General features: G+C 41.8%; 1 protein-coding gene across 1 annotated transcript in view; it reads right to left on the reverse strand.

Annotated features, from left to right (window-relative positions):
• AFF1 (ALF transcription elongation factor 1) overlaps positions 1 to 18721 on the reverse strand; it is a 192651-nt gene that overhangs the window by 38160 nt on the left and 135770 nt on the right. The window contains exons 5-8 of the mRNA XM_081097756.1: positions 11197 to 11241; positions 7476 to 7562; positions 6484 to 6520; positions 2654 to 2705 (exon numbers count right to left, since the gene is read on the reverse strand). Of these exons, the coding sequence (XP_080953882.1) occupies positions 2654 to 2705; positions 6484 to 6520; positions 7476 to 7562; positions 11197 to 11241 (221 nt within the window). The remainder of the gene's footprint in view (positions 1 to 2653; positions 2706 to 6483; positions 6521 to 7475; positions 7563 to 11196; positions 11242 to 18721) is intronic.

An 18721-nucleotide genomic window follows, 5' to 3' on the forward strand; every position in this document is an offset into this window, starting at 1 on the left:
AGACCTAAGCCTTGGGAAAGAAGAGGATTCCAAAGCCAGGGACCTCCTCCCCTAAACTGAGGGGAAATGGCACTGACATCCTAGCTAATCACTCCCCTGCAGAGCTTGGCAGAAGGAATTCATCACTGAAGAACTAACTAGAGCTTCAACCACAAAAAGTAAAAGCAGTGCATTCTGCACATATTTGTTTCCCTCCTACATCCTCTACCACCAGGCTAGCTAGCACCAGCGCTCCTCCACGGTCTGAACAGAGAGAAGTTAAGACAGGCTCCAGTTATTCTCTGGTGTTACCTACATTGACTTTTGAAACCAAAGTACAAATGACTCTGTAATTAACATTTCTTCCCTGACATTCAAAGTACATTAGACTATCCCCCAGGCGCTGTACTAGTATGTGTCACTCAAGCAGTTGAAGTGCATGTCAAAGAACCCTAATGCTGACACCAGATCAAATTAATCTGTGAGCACTAAGAGGTTTACTGTACTAAATCTGAAGCAATGACCGCACTTTACAAATTAATTGGGACACTGCTTACATGAAGTCTCCATAAATGTGCTTCCTTTAACCTACAGGTACAATTCATTTGGGCACTTACCAATACCACCACCCCCACCCCACACCACTACAACCACACAGTCCCCCCCATCTACCCAGACTCAGTACTAATTTCTCTCCTGGACCACTCTCCACCTCCTCTTTACCTCCACTAGGCCCTACTTTCGTTCCTTCCCTAAGTCAATGAGGGTCGTGACAAAATGCTTTTCTAGTTAATTTTGTATATAGCAAATTAACATTTTTATTAAAAAACACACAACACTACAAATATCACAAGAGATAAGTATACCTGTTAGAAACTTCCAGGCATCTCTGATTTCAGTGGTCTACCTCACTTATCAGAACTACCCATATCTCTGAGTAGCATTAAGTCCCCACCAACTACCTAAGCCCAGAAGCTGATGGAAACTGTGATGGGAGTCTGCTCCACCTGAAGCTACTTCTTAAGTCTAGATCTGCCTCATTTCTTCCTCTCATAGGCCCAGGGACACAGCTGCTCTCTGCTGGTGCTGCTGCCTCCACTCACTTCCTAGGAGAGCACCTCCCTTCTATTCTTACTGCCAAGTGAGAGGCAAGCTCTTCAACTCCCCCTTTCTCACTGCCCCCAAAGACACTGGCCCGGGCCTTTTATGGTCTAAAGGGCTCTACTACCAGCTATTATAAAGAGCACAAGGTGTAAAAACCTTGGGGAAGATACAGAGTTATTACAATTGTGAGCCTTGGAGCTGTGGTTTCCATCTTCTACCCAGCTATCAATCGGCTTACCAAACCTCCTTCTTTAAATGTAATTAATCTAGGAAAGTGATACTAGACTTCAAAATTTGGGAGCCAAGAAATTTTTTTCTCTTTAAGAAAAAACAAAAAGGGAAAAAGGAAAAGGCAAAAAAGAAAAAAAGGGGAGAGAATAACTGACATATGATTCAATTTTCTTTTCTAAAAACAAGCACAAACTCACCACCTGCTAGTACAAGTGAAACGGATTTTTTATTACACACACACATAAATCCATCCCTTAAACTATAATACATTTATTTTAAATCTCATTATATTGTTCTTTTTTTCTTATTTTGCTATGGAGAAATGAAAACAAATTGCATAAAGTGAACAGTGGCAACTGGGAACGGTGATTTTACAGTTTTAAAAATATTCAATCCAGCCCTAACCGGTTTGGCTCAGTGGATGGAGCATCGGCCTGTGGACTGAAAGGTCCCGGGTTCGACTCCGGTCAAGGGCATGTACCTTGGTTGCAGGCACATCCCCAGTAGGAGGTGTGCAGGAGGCAGCTGACTGATGTTTCTCTCATCGATGTTTCTAACTCTCTATCCCTCTCCCTTCCTCTCTGTAAAAAATCAATAAAATATATTAAAAAGAAATTTCAATCCACAGTAATCCGTTTCCAAAATATATGGAACAAATATTATGCCCAGAAAATAGCAGAAAGTGGGAGTCTGAACCTGAGACTAGCCACCCCACATCGTTAGTAACTGATTAGATACCTAAGGAGAGAAAGGCCTTCTCGCTTAGTCCCCAAACATCACTTCTAGGTGTGTGAAAAGAAAGAACTATTAGTTCAATATCATCAAGAAATGACAAACTGGGTCAAAATGCTGATTTAAAGATCTTTATTATGTAGTTTAAACTGTTCCAAAAACCCAAAATATATCCAGACTTACGTGGCCTTAATAAAGCACAGCTGGGCAGTAGGGCTCATTCTGTAAAACTAGGCCAAAAAGGTGGCAGCAAATCTTAAATTGTGCACCCCTCCCCCCCAAGATGTTTCCAAAAGCTCAAGCTACTTAAGACTAAAATTTATACAGCTAAAGCCTTCTATTTTCCACAGTTAATATGTAAATTATGGCTCAAATGCCAGTCTTGTGAGAAAACCCCTTATCAAACTCTGTTATGGTGCCTAACACTTCAACACAACTTAATCCAAATATAAATGTAGGTCATTTCTTCCCTCTACAATGCAGCAGTATTTTATGAACTTCATTATGTGAAAACAGGAAAATAAAAGAAAAATCCAAACAACAGATTTACATGGGAAATTACAATGTTGTATTAAAAACTTTTAATAAACAAAAGCATTTTACTTACGATGTTCCCTGCTGAGAATGAGGGCGGGTTTTTGAAGATGTATCATATTGTTCTATGGGGGAGGGGGAAAATGATTAGAACAGCACTGTGACATATATTCATGAGATTTTTAGTTATAAATTCCCTTTTTTGGTGTCCGCCCCTCACCTTTTTCACCTAAACACTCAGAATATTTAAATTCTGTCCACCAGGGTGCTAAACACTGCACTTGTCATGATCCCATCACTATTTATGTTACTTCTAGAGGGAGGGCTTGCTCGGAGTTAAAAACCCTTAAAGCACTGGTTCTCAGCCTTAGCTGCACATTAGAATCACCTGGGAATCTTTTTAAAATCCTTATTTTGGGCCTCATCTTCCGGAAATTCTGTTTCTTTGTTATGGGGTGGGGCCACAACATTAGTAACAAAGAAACAGAAATTCCGGAGGATGAGGCCCAGAAATAAGGATTTTAAAAAGATTCCCAGGTGATTCTAATGTGCAGCCAAGGTTGAGAACCACTGGCTTAAAGCAAAAGCACTCTGAAAAGCACTGCCTGCAGGCAGAGGAAGGATGCCCAGAAGATTCTCCTGATTGGGGGGGGGGAGAGGGGTTCAGATGGAAGCACCAGGGCAGAGCTGCTCTCACCCCCGACCTGGTTTGACCTCAGGTATCTATCAGTCATTTGTCAGCACTCCACTTACAGCCTCTGTCCTTGGCCAAACCTCCCTCTCGTCCCTCCATTATTCAACATCCCCCACAATTTACATATTCACCAGCTATTTATAGAGTGTCTCATGGGTAAGATGTTCAGGGCACTTGACCCTGTCCTCAATGAGCTTATAGTTGACTGAGGGACATCAAACAGAGCACAAATACCTACAACGCTAGGCAGTGTGAGATTAAGTACACAAACTGATCATAAAGTAATTGTCCAGGAATTAAGAGAATGGCCTCTCGATTAATTAGAGGCGGCAAATGATTAAAGGAGGCAAAGGGAACCCCATGAACTGTGTCACTAAGGACGGGTGAGATGCCGACAGAATGACTCCGGCAGGAGGGTGAGGAAGATCTGCAAGCAGAGGAGGCACTGCAAACCAAGGTGCAGAGTGGAGGCGTAGCAGCGGCACAGATTTGGAAAGGGTGAGGCTGGGATGAGAATCTGTGAAGAAGGACATGGAAAGACAGGTGGAAGTCAGGGTGGGAAGTTATAAGTATTTGTTGGGCAATGAGACACCATCAAAGGTCTAAACAGGGATTTGATGCAGCTATTCCTCAGGAAAAGTATTCTGGAGGTGCAGCCCGGGCTAACCTAGAAGAGAGCAGGAAACGTCAACTGTTGAGGCAGCAAGCCAGTTAAGAGGCTGCTGATTCGGTCTGAGCATGAGGTAGAGGGACCTGAAACAGGACTCGAGTGGGTGGAAACAGGGATGTCTTTAGGCAAGAGTGAGTGATATTTCTCACAAAGGTCATGTGGACCCCTGAATATTTGCAATTAACCACTTTATCCTCATGGTGGCAGCAGCTCTTACATAATATTTTTTAATTGCTTCCCCTTCCAGCTAGAAAGCCAGGACTACAAATAAGAGGGGCTAGGGCAGGGGTGGGCAAACTTTTTGACTCGAGGGCCACAATGGGTTCTTAAACTGGACCGGAGGGCTGGAACAAAAGCATGGATGGAGTGTTTGTGTGAACTAATATAAATTCAAAGTAAACATCATTACATAAAAGGGTACGGTCTTCTTTTTTTTTTTTTTTTTTTTTAGTTTTATTCATTTCAAACGGGCCGGATCCGGCCCGCGGGCCGTAGTTTGCCCACGGGTGGGCTAGGGTCACCCTCTGACCATGCGCAGGGACTCCTGCCCAATCATCCTGACTGGCCCTCAGCCTCACGAGGCTCTGTTATCCGCAGGCAGGTATGTTCCCACATGTGGATGTGAACACACGAGTAAAATCCCTACACTTCATTCTCTAACTCTACAAAACCATAAGATCCCTTTCAAGACGTTTGAATTCTCTCGCTGGGCATAAATATATGTCAAACTTTACCTTTCTGAAAGCTATATCCATATAAACTCTACTCCCTCTTCATCCCACACACAACTAGATCCCTTTAGGGTCCAACCAGGCCCCACATAGACCACATCCTCCCAAAGATAAACTAGGTTCCACAGAACATCCACAGACAAGTGGTGGCAACAAGTAAGACCCCAAGGTAACTCCTGAAGGGTGAGCCAAGCCCTACCGGAGACCTGCCGGTCTGAAAACTTCTCATCAGAGAAACAAAGAATGGGCCCGCATGAGTCCACAGGCTGAGAGGACACCCGTACCTGGACAAGGAAGCACTTACCAGTCCATCTTCAACTCTATTGCCAGAAGGGGAAATCCATTTAAAGGATGAGTAGGCCTTTCTAAACCAGGAGCTAGCCATCAAGCTGTGAGTAACCCAGTAGGAGGCACAGAATCTGCATGGCTGGCAGCCCAGCAAGTACGGGTACAGGAGCACTGGCAACCCTGTCCGCAGCTGAGCTGGCGGCCCACCTGCAGTCCCGCGCCACTCCACCAGCTAGCTATCTCTGCCGCAGCTGCCAAGATGCTGAGAAAAAAGATTTCCCAATCTCCCCAAGCAGCCATCGATTTCTGTCCATTTTACCTTGCTACTTGATATAACACTGTGGCAAGATGGCGAGTTTTTTGCAAGACCTTATTCAGTATCTCTAGTGCAGGGGACAGCAAACTTTTTCTGTAAAGGTCAGACGTATATTTTACACTTGGCATGCTACACCTTGTGGCTTAATAATAAGCAGGCACGGCTGTGTCCTAATAAAACTTTCTGTACAAAAACTAGCTGCAGAACAGGTTGGGTTTGTAGGCTGTAGTTTTCCCAGCCCTGCTCTAGAGGAAGGATGCTCTGTTTCTTGCTTTTCTCATCTTTTTACTTTCCTCACATCCAATTTAAATGGTAGAATAACCAAGAGGGGAAAATGCAAGTGATGAAAAAGAATGAGGTGGAAAAGATGAAGGAAGAGTCACCTCCACGGAACATCTACCTCAGAGCTCCCTCTCCCAACACACAACCTACTGTGGTCCCCATTCTTTGAAGACTAAAACTTTAGAACTTGGGCACCTACTACACAGTATTAATGAACTAAATGATTGCAAATACCCTAGTCAATTTTGTAAGGTATAAAATGCCTTGCATGTACTTGGGACAAAAAGAATTTATCAAAATTACTGATGAAGAGAAGAGATGGATAAAGTTAGCTTTTTTCCATTTCTCCCTAAATTTTCAAGTATTTACAATCCATAAAAGGGGTTAAAAAATTAAGTATATGGCAAATACATATAGAGGAGCTAAAGAAACTGTGTGCTGTATTCTTTATAACAATTTCTTACTTTTGTATAAATACAAAAATCACACAAAATATCCCAACCTGGTCTTATACAGGGGTGAGCAAAACTAGGGTTACAGTTGTTTGCATGGAAAGACATGCAGATTATGAGTCTTACAATAGCTTTATCAAATCAAGAGTATCACTCTCAACTATAAACCTGTATTTGCCCACCCTTGTATACAATTCCTGGATTATAATGCTTGAGAATTTTATTCAAGATATTGATCAGGTGCCACGTAATACCAAATTATATCTGTTAAGGACTTTACTAAAACAGCTCCATGAACTCTTTGCAACAATCTGAAATTCCACCTAAAGAGCAGCTTTATATTGGTCTTGCGTTCCCATTCTTTCAACACAGGAAGCCCTCATTAATGTTTTTTCCTTCCTTTAATATCAAAACAGTAAGAACCAAGCTTTGTTCTCCAGTGCAATAATCAGTTCCACATATTTACTTACTTTGGTTTTGGGTTGCAGAACTGATGTGTTGAGAATCCTATAAAGAAAAAGAAAAATCTCCAGTTAAGGTTTATAAAATTAAGGTTGCATCATGGCTAACTCTATTAACTACTGATAAGTCTAATTTTTATACAAAATAGGTTTTATTGCTTCTCTTCTTTACTAGAATTTATTTTTCCTTTAGTATTGAGCAAAGATTTTTTAAAAAACCCACCAAAATGTATATAATATTTTACTTTAAACATGAATCATCTTTTTAAAAAACTATCATTAGAAAATACGTCAAGTATCAAATGTGGCAAATACTAATTTGAGAAGACATAACCTCTTTTGAAAACAATACCATGGAAAGGAATGGACATAATATATTAACAATGTGCATGCATATATCAGGTTAGACAGAACACAGATCTGAAGATATTTCTACATTCTGAAGGCTATCCTAAAGTACAACCCCCCCAAAGAAAAATGGTAGTATTTTAATTTTATTGCACTGTTCATAAATACTGCAACAGAAACATATGTCAGCTGTTGATTTGCTTGTTCTGAAACCAGCACAAGTGTAGCAGATTATGTTAAACTTTAAGAAAAGTTAAGAAATGTGAGTAGTGTAAGATGCATGTATGTATGTATATGTGTAAATGTATATATCTCCATTCTAAACTAGGAACCAGACAACCCACCTCACTTATTGCCTGTGCCTGTTTTCCCATCTCTAGGTAATGACCCTCAAATGAGAGGATTTACTGGAAAGCACTGAATGCTTTCATAAGCTACAAAACCCTATACAATTACTATTATAAAAAAAAAATTACTGACATACTTTGGATAAGAAAGTGTTTGAATACATTATGAAGCACTTTAGAAGTCAAATTAATTGTAATTTTAACGTAATTGCCAAAGAGTTCAACAAGCAGCAGTTGACTAATCTGGCTCACAGCAATCCTCAGACGGCACTATGGGTGCAGTGCCCGCGGCACTGAGGGCGTTACCTTGGTGGGAAAGGGGAATTTGGAAGGCTCAGCTGTACTGGGCGTATGTATTGCTGTCAGAGGAGGTGGCCACGAATGGGTCATTTCCTGAAAAGAGATTTGGGGAGGGAAGAAAAAGCCAATTATAAATAGAACACATTGCTACTGAAGTTAATTTTTTAAACAATGCAGGGTGGATTGATGGTAAATGAAAAAGTCAAACTAAAGGTTATTTCATTTCCTTTTTAAAAATCTCCTACTTAATGGGCTATGTTCAAAAGCTGAAGATCTCCAACTTACAAAACTGAAGAGAAAAAAAATCAGTATGAAGGAGAAAAACAAGAGCATAGAACAGCAATGGTCTGAACACTCTGAATACGGTAAAGAGTACACACGGGGGTAGGTATTACCAGAGCTTATGTAACTGTGAAAGCGGAGCCTGCTCAATGCTTTCTTTCTCCCTCAGCTTCTTTATTGCATTTCCTGGAATTATTTAAGTTCAAAGGAAGAAGAATTTTCCTGTTTGACTTAAGCAAACAAGTAATTTAGGTCACTTGTTCCTCTTGGGAGAGTTTTAATGGATTTGACCCTTCCCTGATACACACTATTAGTACATAAGAACAGTGTGGAGGAGAGAGCCTTAAAAAATTACCTCCCTTTCCATGAACAGAAGTTTAATTTCTATTTACTCTTTAGGCAAGGTTTCTAAATCTTAAAAATGAATACATTTACCTTGACATGAATTCTTTTTTCTAAGCACATTCATGAATTATATCTTACTCTGCTAAAAACAGTGTCAGATTAAAGGTGTCCAATCATAAATATGTACATGCACACGCATACACACTTTATCAGAGCTAAAGTGGCTGGGGGATCACTAACTGCAACCTTCTCTTTACCAATGAGAAAACGGAGCTCCCAAATGACTGAAAGGAAGCTAGTGGCTGACAGCACAGGGTATGGGCCTCTTGCTTTCCCCGTCTAAAAGAAAAAAAACACCAATTCCCACATTTTGGGGCAAGAGCAGAGTGGACTTTTTGAACACTGCTGACAATCCAACATGGAGTCACTGTCAGCCATGCCAGTTATGACAAGTGCGATGTCGACTGAGGTGATCCGGGGAACAGGGACGGCCAAAACCACAAGTCTGGACACTGGGATAAGGCCTTCATATGAACACTGACATGGAGTGGGACCTCTGCCCATTGAGGCTGTAAGAACTCAGAGCTCCGACCTCCAGGCGCTTGATGTACCAGTCACGCCCGGAGCCCTGCCGGACTCCCACTCCACCTGACAGGTGCACCCCTGTGGCTGCCTGTTTTGAGACCTACATGCACCTCTCCACTGCAGACACCGCCAGTGAGCGGGACTTTGCACTGGACGCGGGCTCTGCTCACTTCTACCTGCTTGTAACTGCTGGCTTATTGGGGAGGTCTCCCTAATAAACTTGGCATTGTGGAAAAACACAAGCATGTTTGAGTGACTCCTTTAGAGGATGCTCCCTTGCTCATGTCATCATGTGTGTCAGACCTGCTTGGCAAACTGGCTTACGGAGTGACAGGCAACCCCTCTACCAACAAGCTGACCACCCCAGACCAGGCTGTAATACCTCCTCCTTTGATTAACACATTGTGTGCTGTAACACTTCATCCTTTTCAAAGTGCTGACCAACCTCTCTGACCACAGAATCGCCCACTGATTCTCACCACAGCTGAACATGGTGCTCTAATACAGCTGTCGCCAACCAGTGGTCCGTGAGGTCCGAGAGGTTGGCGACCACTGCTCTAGTAGGTTATTTCCAATCCCAAACTCGGTTTGCATCTCCTCTGGCCTGTCCCCACAGCCTCTCCCTGGGTCACTACAGCCCCAGAATGGACAGAAATGGCCTGGCACAGTAATAAGCAGCGTAATTGATGTTGACTTACCCTCAACAGCCAGGTGAGCCTGCGTTTTTGGAGCTCTCTGAGCCTCAGATGTCAATAACAGGTAGACTAAAACCACTTATTTTTCCAAGTGTTATGGGTAAGTTATGTAAAATGCTTGGATACATAGTGCATAGAAAAATTAAAAGCATTACAACTTTTAATTAATAGTCTAGCTTTTGAAGAACTTCACCAAAATACTGCACCAAAGAGAGCTCCTTACTGTTTTATTTATTTGACTATACTTTAACCTATGGGACCATTATAATGCTACAACGTAAAATATAATAATTAATTGAGAAGTTGTTTGAAAGTACCATCCTTAAGTTTTCCAAGAATCTCTTTAGAATTCCAAGAATTTCTTTAGAATTTATTTAAAATTCCAATTTCTTTAGAATTCCAATCTATGATGGTTAATCACCAATTATTCCCAGAAAACATCCATTGTACTGTCACTGCCTAAGGCTGCCCTGGCTACTGAATTAGGCAGTTGGAATGTGTGGTTTGCTGAAAGAATGTATGCACTGCCCTGAATGCCTAGCTCGGGAGAGGGACTTAGGCCTTAAGAGAACTGGGGCCATGAGAGGAAGCTGCCCAGAATCACAAGGTCACAAATTCGCCCCAGCCTTAGCAATGACTTATCACATCAGTGGGGGTAAAATACTTGCCACTGTTTTAGTCCTGGCCTTCTGGGCGACACCGCCGCCGTCTCCGCTCTACACCCCACCTCCCTCATTTTGCTCTAGACACACTGTCTATTTCTTCCTGTTCTGTAACACACCAACCTGTTCCCATCTCAAGGTTTTTATACTCTTTCCTTTGCCTAGTTATCTGTTCATTTGCCTGCTACAGGACTAATACCACTTATCACTACCTAGAATTTTATTATATATTCATCTTCCCCACTATGACCTCCATGAGAGCAAGGACTTATTCCTATAGCATCCCCAATGCCTAAAAAGTATTTGAAGATTAATAGACATTTGCTGAATAAATGAATGAACGAACAAACAGTGTTACCACTCACTGTGCCAATGTCAATGGAATGCTGCACTAACATAAGTACTACAAGTACTGCATTATTCCCCCACGAGGCTATGCAAACCTGAGCTATTTCCATTCACCCACTAAGGCACATTGCACATGGACCCTTGTACACGACCACTTCCTGGTTTCTAGCAGAGTCTGCCTGCCATGTTCTTACCCCACACCCCGAAACTAAATTCTAGAAAGAAATGTGAAAGAAAACGTGAACAAATGGATAATGGATTCAATGGTGTATTTGTAGAAGCAGCACAAATGTTCATGGCACACTCGATAAGAGCAAAGAATAAGCCTTCCTCCAAGGTGTAAAGATTCTATTTACTTTCTGTTTTTCTTTTTCCCCCTTTAAAAACTGTATATTTGTATATCACTGAAAATACAAATATGAGGTGTCACCTATGAACCACCAAGAGGTGTAGAACAAACAGCTGGTGGCTCCCTGACTGCATCCATGCAGGGAGTTCCCCCGAAAGTGGGCAACTCTCCTGGGTGCTCATGGACAACCAGCAAAACTGGAGAGAGAGGTCTCAAAACTCTGGTCCACAAGCCTTGCAGTTTGAAGACTTCATTTTTATTAATAAAATCTGCCAGAGAGTTCAACAATGTTCCTAGCAGCCCTCTGTTACTGCTCTGGTTAATTTTGCTTTTGGAGATGTTTGGGGTTGGAGGTGGGGCTGTTTAAAGGGGTTTGGAATGGCAACTTTTCACGAAGTCAATGGATATTGCCTGCCTACCTAAATATTTCTTCAAGTGAGAAACAGTAACAATGAACTCACCTTCAGAATCTCTTCAACACAATGGACTTCATTGGAGTAGGTCTGCTGGAAGTGAATGGGAAAAAGAAAAAGTTAGTACACACAAACAACAAAACACAACTGGAGTATTAGGTGCAGGTATTAACACAGCAACTCTCAAGTAGGATCACCTCTGGCCTACCTTTTACTAGGGAAATATTAGGAACTACACATTCTGGATGAAATAAGACAAAAGAGATTAACCTGACTTAATCATGGGGTACTAATTATGGCCTCCAGGTCAAAACTTTTCAATGGAAAATGTATAAAGAAAATTAGTATATTCTTAAATCTAGGGGAATAACGTATATAACAAAAGTAGAGGCAGAAAGAGATAAAAGCAGTCTCAGTTTGCTCCTTCATAGCAACACCTGTCTAGTGAGCCAAGCTATATTAATAGGAGGATGTAGATGATCCCACATTAGTATACGCCCACACAGCCAGGAGGCCAACCTCTAATTAAGGTTAGATTTTTTGGCAATATTTTAACCTGCCAAAAATTCATTTTAAAGCTAAATGTCTCACCCTAGCTGGTTTGGCTCAGTGGATATAGCGTCAGCGTGCGGACCAAAGGATCCCAGGTTCTATTCCAGTTAAGGGCACATGCCCAGGTTGTGGGCTCAATCCCCAGTGGGGGGCATGCATCAGACAGTGATTCTCTCTCATCATTGATATTTCTATCTCTCTCTCCCTCTCCCTTCCTCTCTGGTATCAATAAAAAAAATTTTTTTAAAAAAGCTAAATGTCTCTAGCCCTACTTCAAGTCAGCATTTTGACTTTTTATATGCATGTTATATACACATATACACACAAATATGTATGTACGTACAAACACACACATATAGTATTTCCCCAGAGAAAGACCTTAAGGAGAGAGATTACCTAGTGTCTTGGAGAAAAGATCCACTACTTATACCTCTTCTTTATTCCCAGCTAAACAAACGGTGGCTGCTGCTGGCAGTACCACCACACAGACAATGTCTAGGAAATATCATTTTACAGTCTTTATATTTTTAAGTGCAGAGTAAATGGAAAAGTTAAATACATATTAAAAAAAAAAAAAACCCAAACCAAACCTTTCCTTAACCAGAGACATGAAACAAAACCCATGACTTCATGGTTTTCAAAGGAACAGTAACTTCTGATGTGTGTCAATTCCTGAGCCAAGTGCCCTGGGCAAGTTCCATACAACACAGGCCCTCCTGTTGCTGTCACTGTGTGCAGAAAGCGCTGGTCTGCTAGGCAATTGGGTGCAGTATCTGACTCACAGCTAGAGGAGACAGAAAAGAGCTCTTTTCCTGGCTCTTGTTCCTAATTTGAGTGCAATTTAATACAGCACTGGCTGCTAGTGCCTGAATTAGAGTTTTATAAACCCATTTCCCTCATTCCAGTTTATTCTAAGGAAGAAGGAAAGAGAGAAAAAGAAAAGAACACACAACATTCACAGTGTTCTGGAATTGAATCTAATGGGCATGTCAAAATTCAAATGTGATCTGACCTGCCTGGGTTAGCTGTTAAAGCATGTATATTATTACATGGAATGGGTTTAATTGGAATGTTGTCAGTTGTTAGTTTTGAGGTAGGGTCTGGAAATTAGAATATGACTAAAAAGTCATGGATACCCTTTTTATCTGCTGGTCCCACCTGACCTGCCTTCAGACATTGCGGCATGTCAACAACTAGACCTGCTCACACACTTTGTTTTCAAAACCATTAAGGGAAGGCTAAAAACTGAATCAAGCATTAGCAACCAAACATTTTAGCAAAACAAGTGCTGTTTTGACCTAAAGGTCAAATGTAACTATATTCTATGTTCTCAATTTTTCACATGCACCATTAGGAAAACTAATAATTTGAAGTTGAAGGTGAATTAATAGAACAGAGCATATGACTGCACTGACTAGTTCCCTCATCCTAACTGTTGCTGGAATAAGAAGGGGAATCTAATTAAAACTTGCGGCAATCAAGGTTGCAGGCTCAATCCTCCATCAGGGCACATACAAGAACCAACCAATGAATGCAAAATTAGTGGAATAACAAATCTCTCTCTCTCTCAAATCAATTTTTAAAAATTAATTTTCGAAAACTCTGGTAATCAATGAACAAGTCAAGCATGTTGGAATTAGGGCAAAAAAGATTTCCTCGTTGCTTCCAACAGAATTAAGTAAAAAGCTACAACTTCAGGACATTACAAAACTTTCTAATCTTCATAATTACTCCAGTGGTCAACGCATAGCCAAGATGTTTCATATCATTAAAAGATCCACTTTTTGCCTAAATTTTTATTACATGAGATGAACCAAAAATGAAGAAATTTTTCTATGGCTTAGTGTTTATTAGTATCAGGATATATTGCTCAACAGTCACCATGTAACCCATTAAAAATTCTAAATAAGTTCTTAGGTTCAAGCATTAATTGGTTAATTTACTGTAAACATTCCTATGAGGTCCATTATGGAAGTGGGAGTATTTCAAAAGGGTTTGGGGATGCCATTTCAAATACCTGAGATTATATCATATTTACAGGTCTCTAAGCAGCACAGTTTATAATGGCAAATAACCGGAAATGATCAATAACAACAAAAGGAGTCCAGCTAAAGACCTTTACATTACACCCAGCAGCATGCTGTGCAGACTTCAAATAATAATGTCCATATGTATGTTTGCATGGGACAATGCTAAAATATGTATATAACTTTTTCTTTAAAAAATTCATACTTAAGAGAAAAATTAAAAAATAGTAACACGAATTTCCACAAACCCTTCACTTGAATTCCCCAAATGTTGGCATTGTACCATGTTTGCTTTATAGTTTTCTCTACTGGCCCCATCTACACTGAACCGTTTGCAGTTAGAGAATTAGAGGTAATGCCCCTATACAAGATACATTTTAAAACTGCACTTAAAAGAGGGGAGGTAAGCAGTAGGAGCTCATTTTATGTTCCATCTACCTGAGACTCACAGTTCTACTCCTCCCCCAATCAATTCAGAGGATGAAACTAGAATATAGGTACTTCAGATGTGTTTGCAGAGAAAGATCTGGAAGGACAGGCTGCCTTGTTTGATCAAGTACACCTTGGCACCTCCAAGTCTGCCACTGGGAGGAGACGTTCCAAAAAGGGAGGGGTGGATCAACACACCACTATGGCCTAATCCCTTTGTAAAACCCACTTTCCCCACTGGCTCTCCAGCTCCGTGCTGCCACTCCCACTCAGGCTCCCCCTTTAACACTGAGGCCAAAGAGTAAAGAGTCAGTCTCCTTGAAGCACAGCTGAGTTTAGGCTCAAGATCTTCAGGTAAAATGTCCTCAAAGAATAAGAGATGATAAAAAGCAGCAATAAAAACCTATGCTACTTGCATGAATCAGAAGGCTCTAGTTTGCAGGGCACTTACAACTACAAATGCCACTGCTGTCTCCCTCCCTCAGTGTCTAGGTTCCTCAAGGAGACAGCGCTCCCCTCCTGGGGTCCTGTGTGTAGATCTCACTTCCTTATGGCTACACAGTGTCATTCCTAGAGGAGTGAGGAATCAGACCAAGACCAGCATTGCTGCCTTTTCGGGTCTGAAGTTTCTGTACTAAGTGAGGTCTCCTCACTTCCCCAGTAGGGTATGGACTTAACACAAGAACCATAATTCCATTCAATTTTTTAAAATAATAGTAATGGCCCTGGCTAGGTAGCTCAATTGGTTAGAGTATTGTCCTGATACACCAGGTTGTGGGTTTGATCCCTGATCAGGGCACATATAAAAATCAACCTATGAATGCATAAATAAGTGGATTGAACACATATTGTACTTGATATTGCATTCAACTCTTTCCATACTAGTATTTCCTCCATTTGGTATCATCTATTGTAAGATGCAACTTCACTAGCTTGGCAGGGGGAGAAAGCTACTGCAGTGAAGGCACCCATCACTCTATATACATCCCTCAAGTACAGAAACTTCAGACCTGAAAAGGCAGCATTGCTGGCCTTGGTCTGATTCCTCACGCCTCTAGGAATGACACTGTGTAATCATAGGGAAGTGCACTGATACCAAAATAAGATATGTTAGTAAATGTCTTCTAAGCGTGACATGGTTTGCTTTAATAAGCTAAAAAGAGCCGGATGGAAGAAACAGACCTCACCACTGAGACCAGGAGGCTCTCGCGATACTGTGCTTTAAGTCTCTTAAGTTGCAACAGAGCAGCACTTTCATAACAATGCGATTCTCCAAAAGGCTTAGCTATCACTAACCAGGAACTGCAGGGAGCACAAAGGCAGCACGCTGAGGAAGGGAGCCAGCAGATCTTGGATTCCAGTTCTGGCTCTGCAATCTGGATAAGATTCAACTTGTTTGGGACTACTTCCTCATGGCGATGAAGGCACATTACCAGTCCGCATGGCTTCACAGGGCTGGTATGAAGGTCAAGCATGACACTTAAGCCTTCCCTGAGTCCCTCCCTCCTGAAACCACATGTGCTCCCACAGCTGCACACACTTTCCTGTCAATGCACCCCGTGTTTTATCTCTGTGCTTCCAGATTGCAAGTTCTGTAGAAGCAGGGAACCATTCCGCCTTGTTGAATCGCCAAGTGCACGCTGCTTGCTGGTATGTGTTCAGTCTCAGAACTCAGAATACGAAAGTAAGTTTCTAATTCCAATTTTTAGAGCTTCAAAGACTTACTAAACAATGTTGCTTGTCTGGATTATAAGTCTACATCTTAATTAACAAACCACATGGAAATAAGCATACTAGGGAGAAAGAGGAAACTGTTTTTGTTTTCTCCTTAAAAACATTAAAATACTCTTAGAAACTATTTTCGTCTATCAGATTGGCAAAACTAAAAACAAAGGACTGACAATACTGTGTCTATGAGAGAGATGAAGGGAAACAGGCATTGGACACTGGGGTTGGTGGGAGGGTCAAGTGGCACAACTTCTGAAGAGAGCAATTTGGCAACAGTCACCAAATTCTAATTTCTCTGACCCAGCAATCTCACTTCTAACACCAACTCCTACATATACAAAAAGACTTGTGCACAAGTTGTTCACTTCAGCCTTGTCTGCAAATAGGAAGATACTGGAAACTATCTAAATGCCCATCTAGCCCTAGCTGGTTTGGCTCAGTGGATAGAGCGTCAGCCTGTGGATTGAAGAGTCCCAGGTTCAATTCCGATCAAGGGCACATGCCCAGGTTGGGGGCTCCATCCCCAGTAAGGGGTGTGCAGGAGGCAACCAATCAATAATTCTCTCTCGTCACTGATGTTTCTCTCGCCCCCCCCCCCCTCTTTCTCCCTCTCTCTCTCTCTGCCTTCCTCTCTGAAATCAATAAAAATATTTTTTAAAATCCTATATAATAAAGAGGTAATAAGCAAATTGGCCATCACTCCAACACACAAGATGGCCAGCAGGGGAGGGCAGTTGGGGGTGACCAGGCCTGCAGGGGAGGGCAGTTGGGGGTGACCAGGCCGGCAGGGGAGGGCAGTTAGGGGCGACCAGGCTGGCAAGGGAGGGCAGTTAGGGGTGACCGGGCCACCAGGGGAAAGCAGTTGAGGGAGACCAGGCCTGCAGGGGAGGGCAGTTGGGGGCAATCCAGCTGGCAGGGGAGGGCAGTTAGGGGCAATTGGGCTGGCAAGGGAACAGTTAGGCATCGATCGGGCTGGCAGGGGAGTGGTTAGGGGGTGATCAGGCAGGCAGGCAGGCGAGCGGTTGGGAGCTAGCAGTCCTGGATTGTGAGAGGGATGGCCGACTGCCCGCAAAAGGGGTTTCAGATTGGAGAGGGTGCAGGCTGGGCTGAGGGACAGCCCCCCACCCCTGCATGAATTTCGTGCACCGGGCCTCTAGTAAATAAATAAATGCCCGTCTATAGGAAACTGGCTAAGAGAACTATGGCACAAATTGCTTACACAGAAATATTGAGCAGCTATGACAAAGCATAAGGAAGTTCTTTATGCATTGATTTGGGATCATCTCTAAGACACTGTTGAGAGAAAAAAAAACCAAAATGCAGTATGGCCAGTATTTCTATAAATAAAAAGGTAACGGAGAAAAGAACATGTCTGTAGAGCTACTTATTATGCACACGATACCACTGGGAATAACAAACTAGAAACCCACACCATCAATCATTTCTAGGAAGTAGAACTAGGTGGCTGGGGGATAGAAGAGAGGGCAGATTTTCACTGTATATCTTTTTACCTTTTAAATTCGGAATAACAAAATACATTACTGATTTATAAATAAAAACAAAAATTAAACTGAGATTGAAAAAAAAAAAAAAACAGGGATAAAAATGTTCTTAAAATAGACCTAAATACCTTCTGCCTGTTTGCTTTATTTTCTATTAGCCTTCCTCTATGTAACTTTCTCCTCCCTGGGACACACCCCTCTGACCCAGCCTCCTCCTCAGCACTCTGTTGCCCCTCTAACATTCAGCTGACTGTACTTGCATGGATACAGCCTGCCGTGGTGGGCTGTGAGGTGCTCCTGGGAAACCCTGCTATCGAGACCGGCCAGTGTTTGCTGGCCAGTTCACTGTTTCCCAAGCTAGATTATATAGGGATTATATTTCATAGTTCTTGAAAGAGGGGTGTGGTGTTTTCTTTTTGGGGGGTGGGGATTCTTTTGATCAGTCACTCTTAAATACTGAACAGACACATCTGAAACACACAAAGCCTCATAGGATTGTTCTGAGGAAAAAGATAATACACTTTAAAGCTAATGCCATACAAATAAATTCAAGCGTTTATCATTAAGATGCCATAATCAGTATTTCCAAGAGACAGATTAGAGCAACGGTTGCCAACCTTTCAGACCTCATGGACTACCAGTGGTCTGCAGACCACCGGTTGGCAACCACTGCTCCAAAGGTTTCCTTAAACAAGCAGTTGCCAACCTTTTGGACCCCATGGGCCACCAGTTGGCGACTGCTGGATTAAAGGAGGAAACCAGAAGGCCTGCCTCAACAAGGTTTTGACATAAAATTAACTTTATTCTGTGAACACACAGTAAATTACCTAGATAGCTAGGCCTGTTCCAAGAATACACTCATACCGCCTGGGTGTGCCTACCCAGGCTGGAAAAGGTATAAAGGTGCTGGCAGTATTGCTTCAGAAGTATCATGCCCTCTGGGCAACTACCTATGTATCCACACCCAAAATTTTAGGATAAGAAGTTTAAAAATCCCTGGATGGATTTATGGACACACTCATGGTACACATTTCTAAAAAAGGAAGGAAGAAAGGTGGGATAAGTTTGAAAACAAAAAAATAAGATATTTGTAACAGTTTTCTTAAATAATAAGTAATAAGTAGTATTATTATATAAATTGCAAATAACTTTGTTAAACTATCCCTTCAAAAAATTAAACACCCACCCAGGCATTGCTAAGGCTCTTGGAGGTAATTCTGGATTAATACAGATATGCAAGTAATATTTGTGAAATAAACGAATTTGATTTTGTCATCTCATGGCATTTCCAACAAAATCCAGAAGCATGAGCTTGTCAGAAAATAATTATGGAGT

Source organism: Myotis nattereri (genome assembly GCF_964212035.1).
Source record: "Myotis nattereri genome assembly, chromosome: 1".
Taxonomy (NCBI): Eukaryota; Metazoa; Chordata; class Mammalia; order Chiroptera; family Vespertilionidae; genus Myotis; species Myotis nattereri.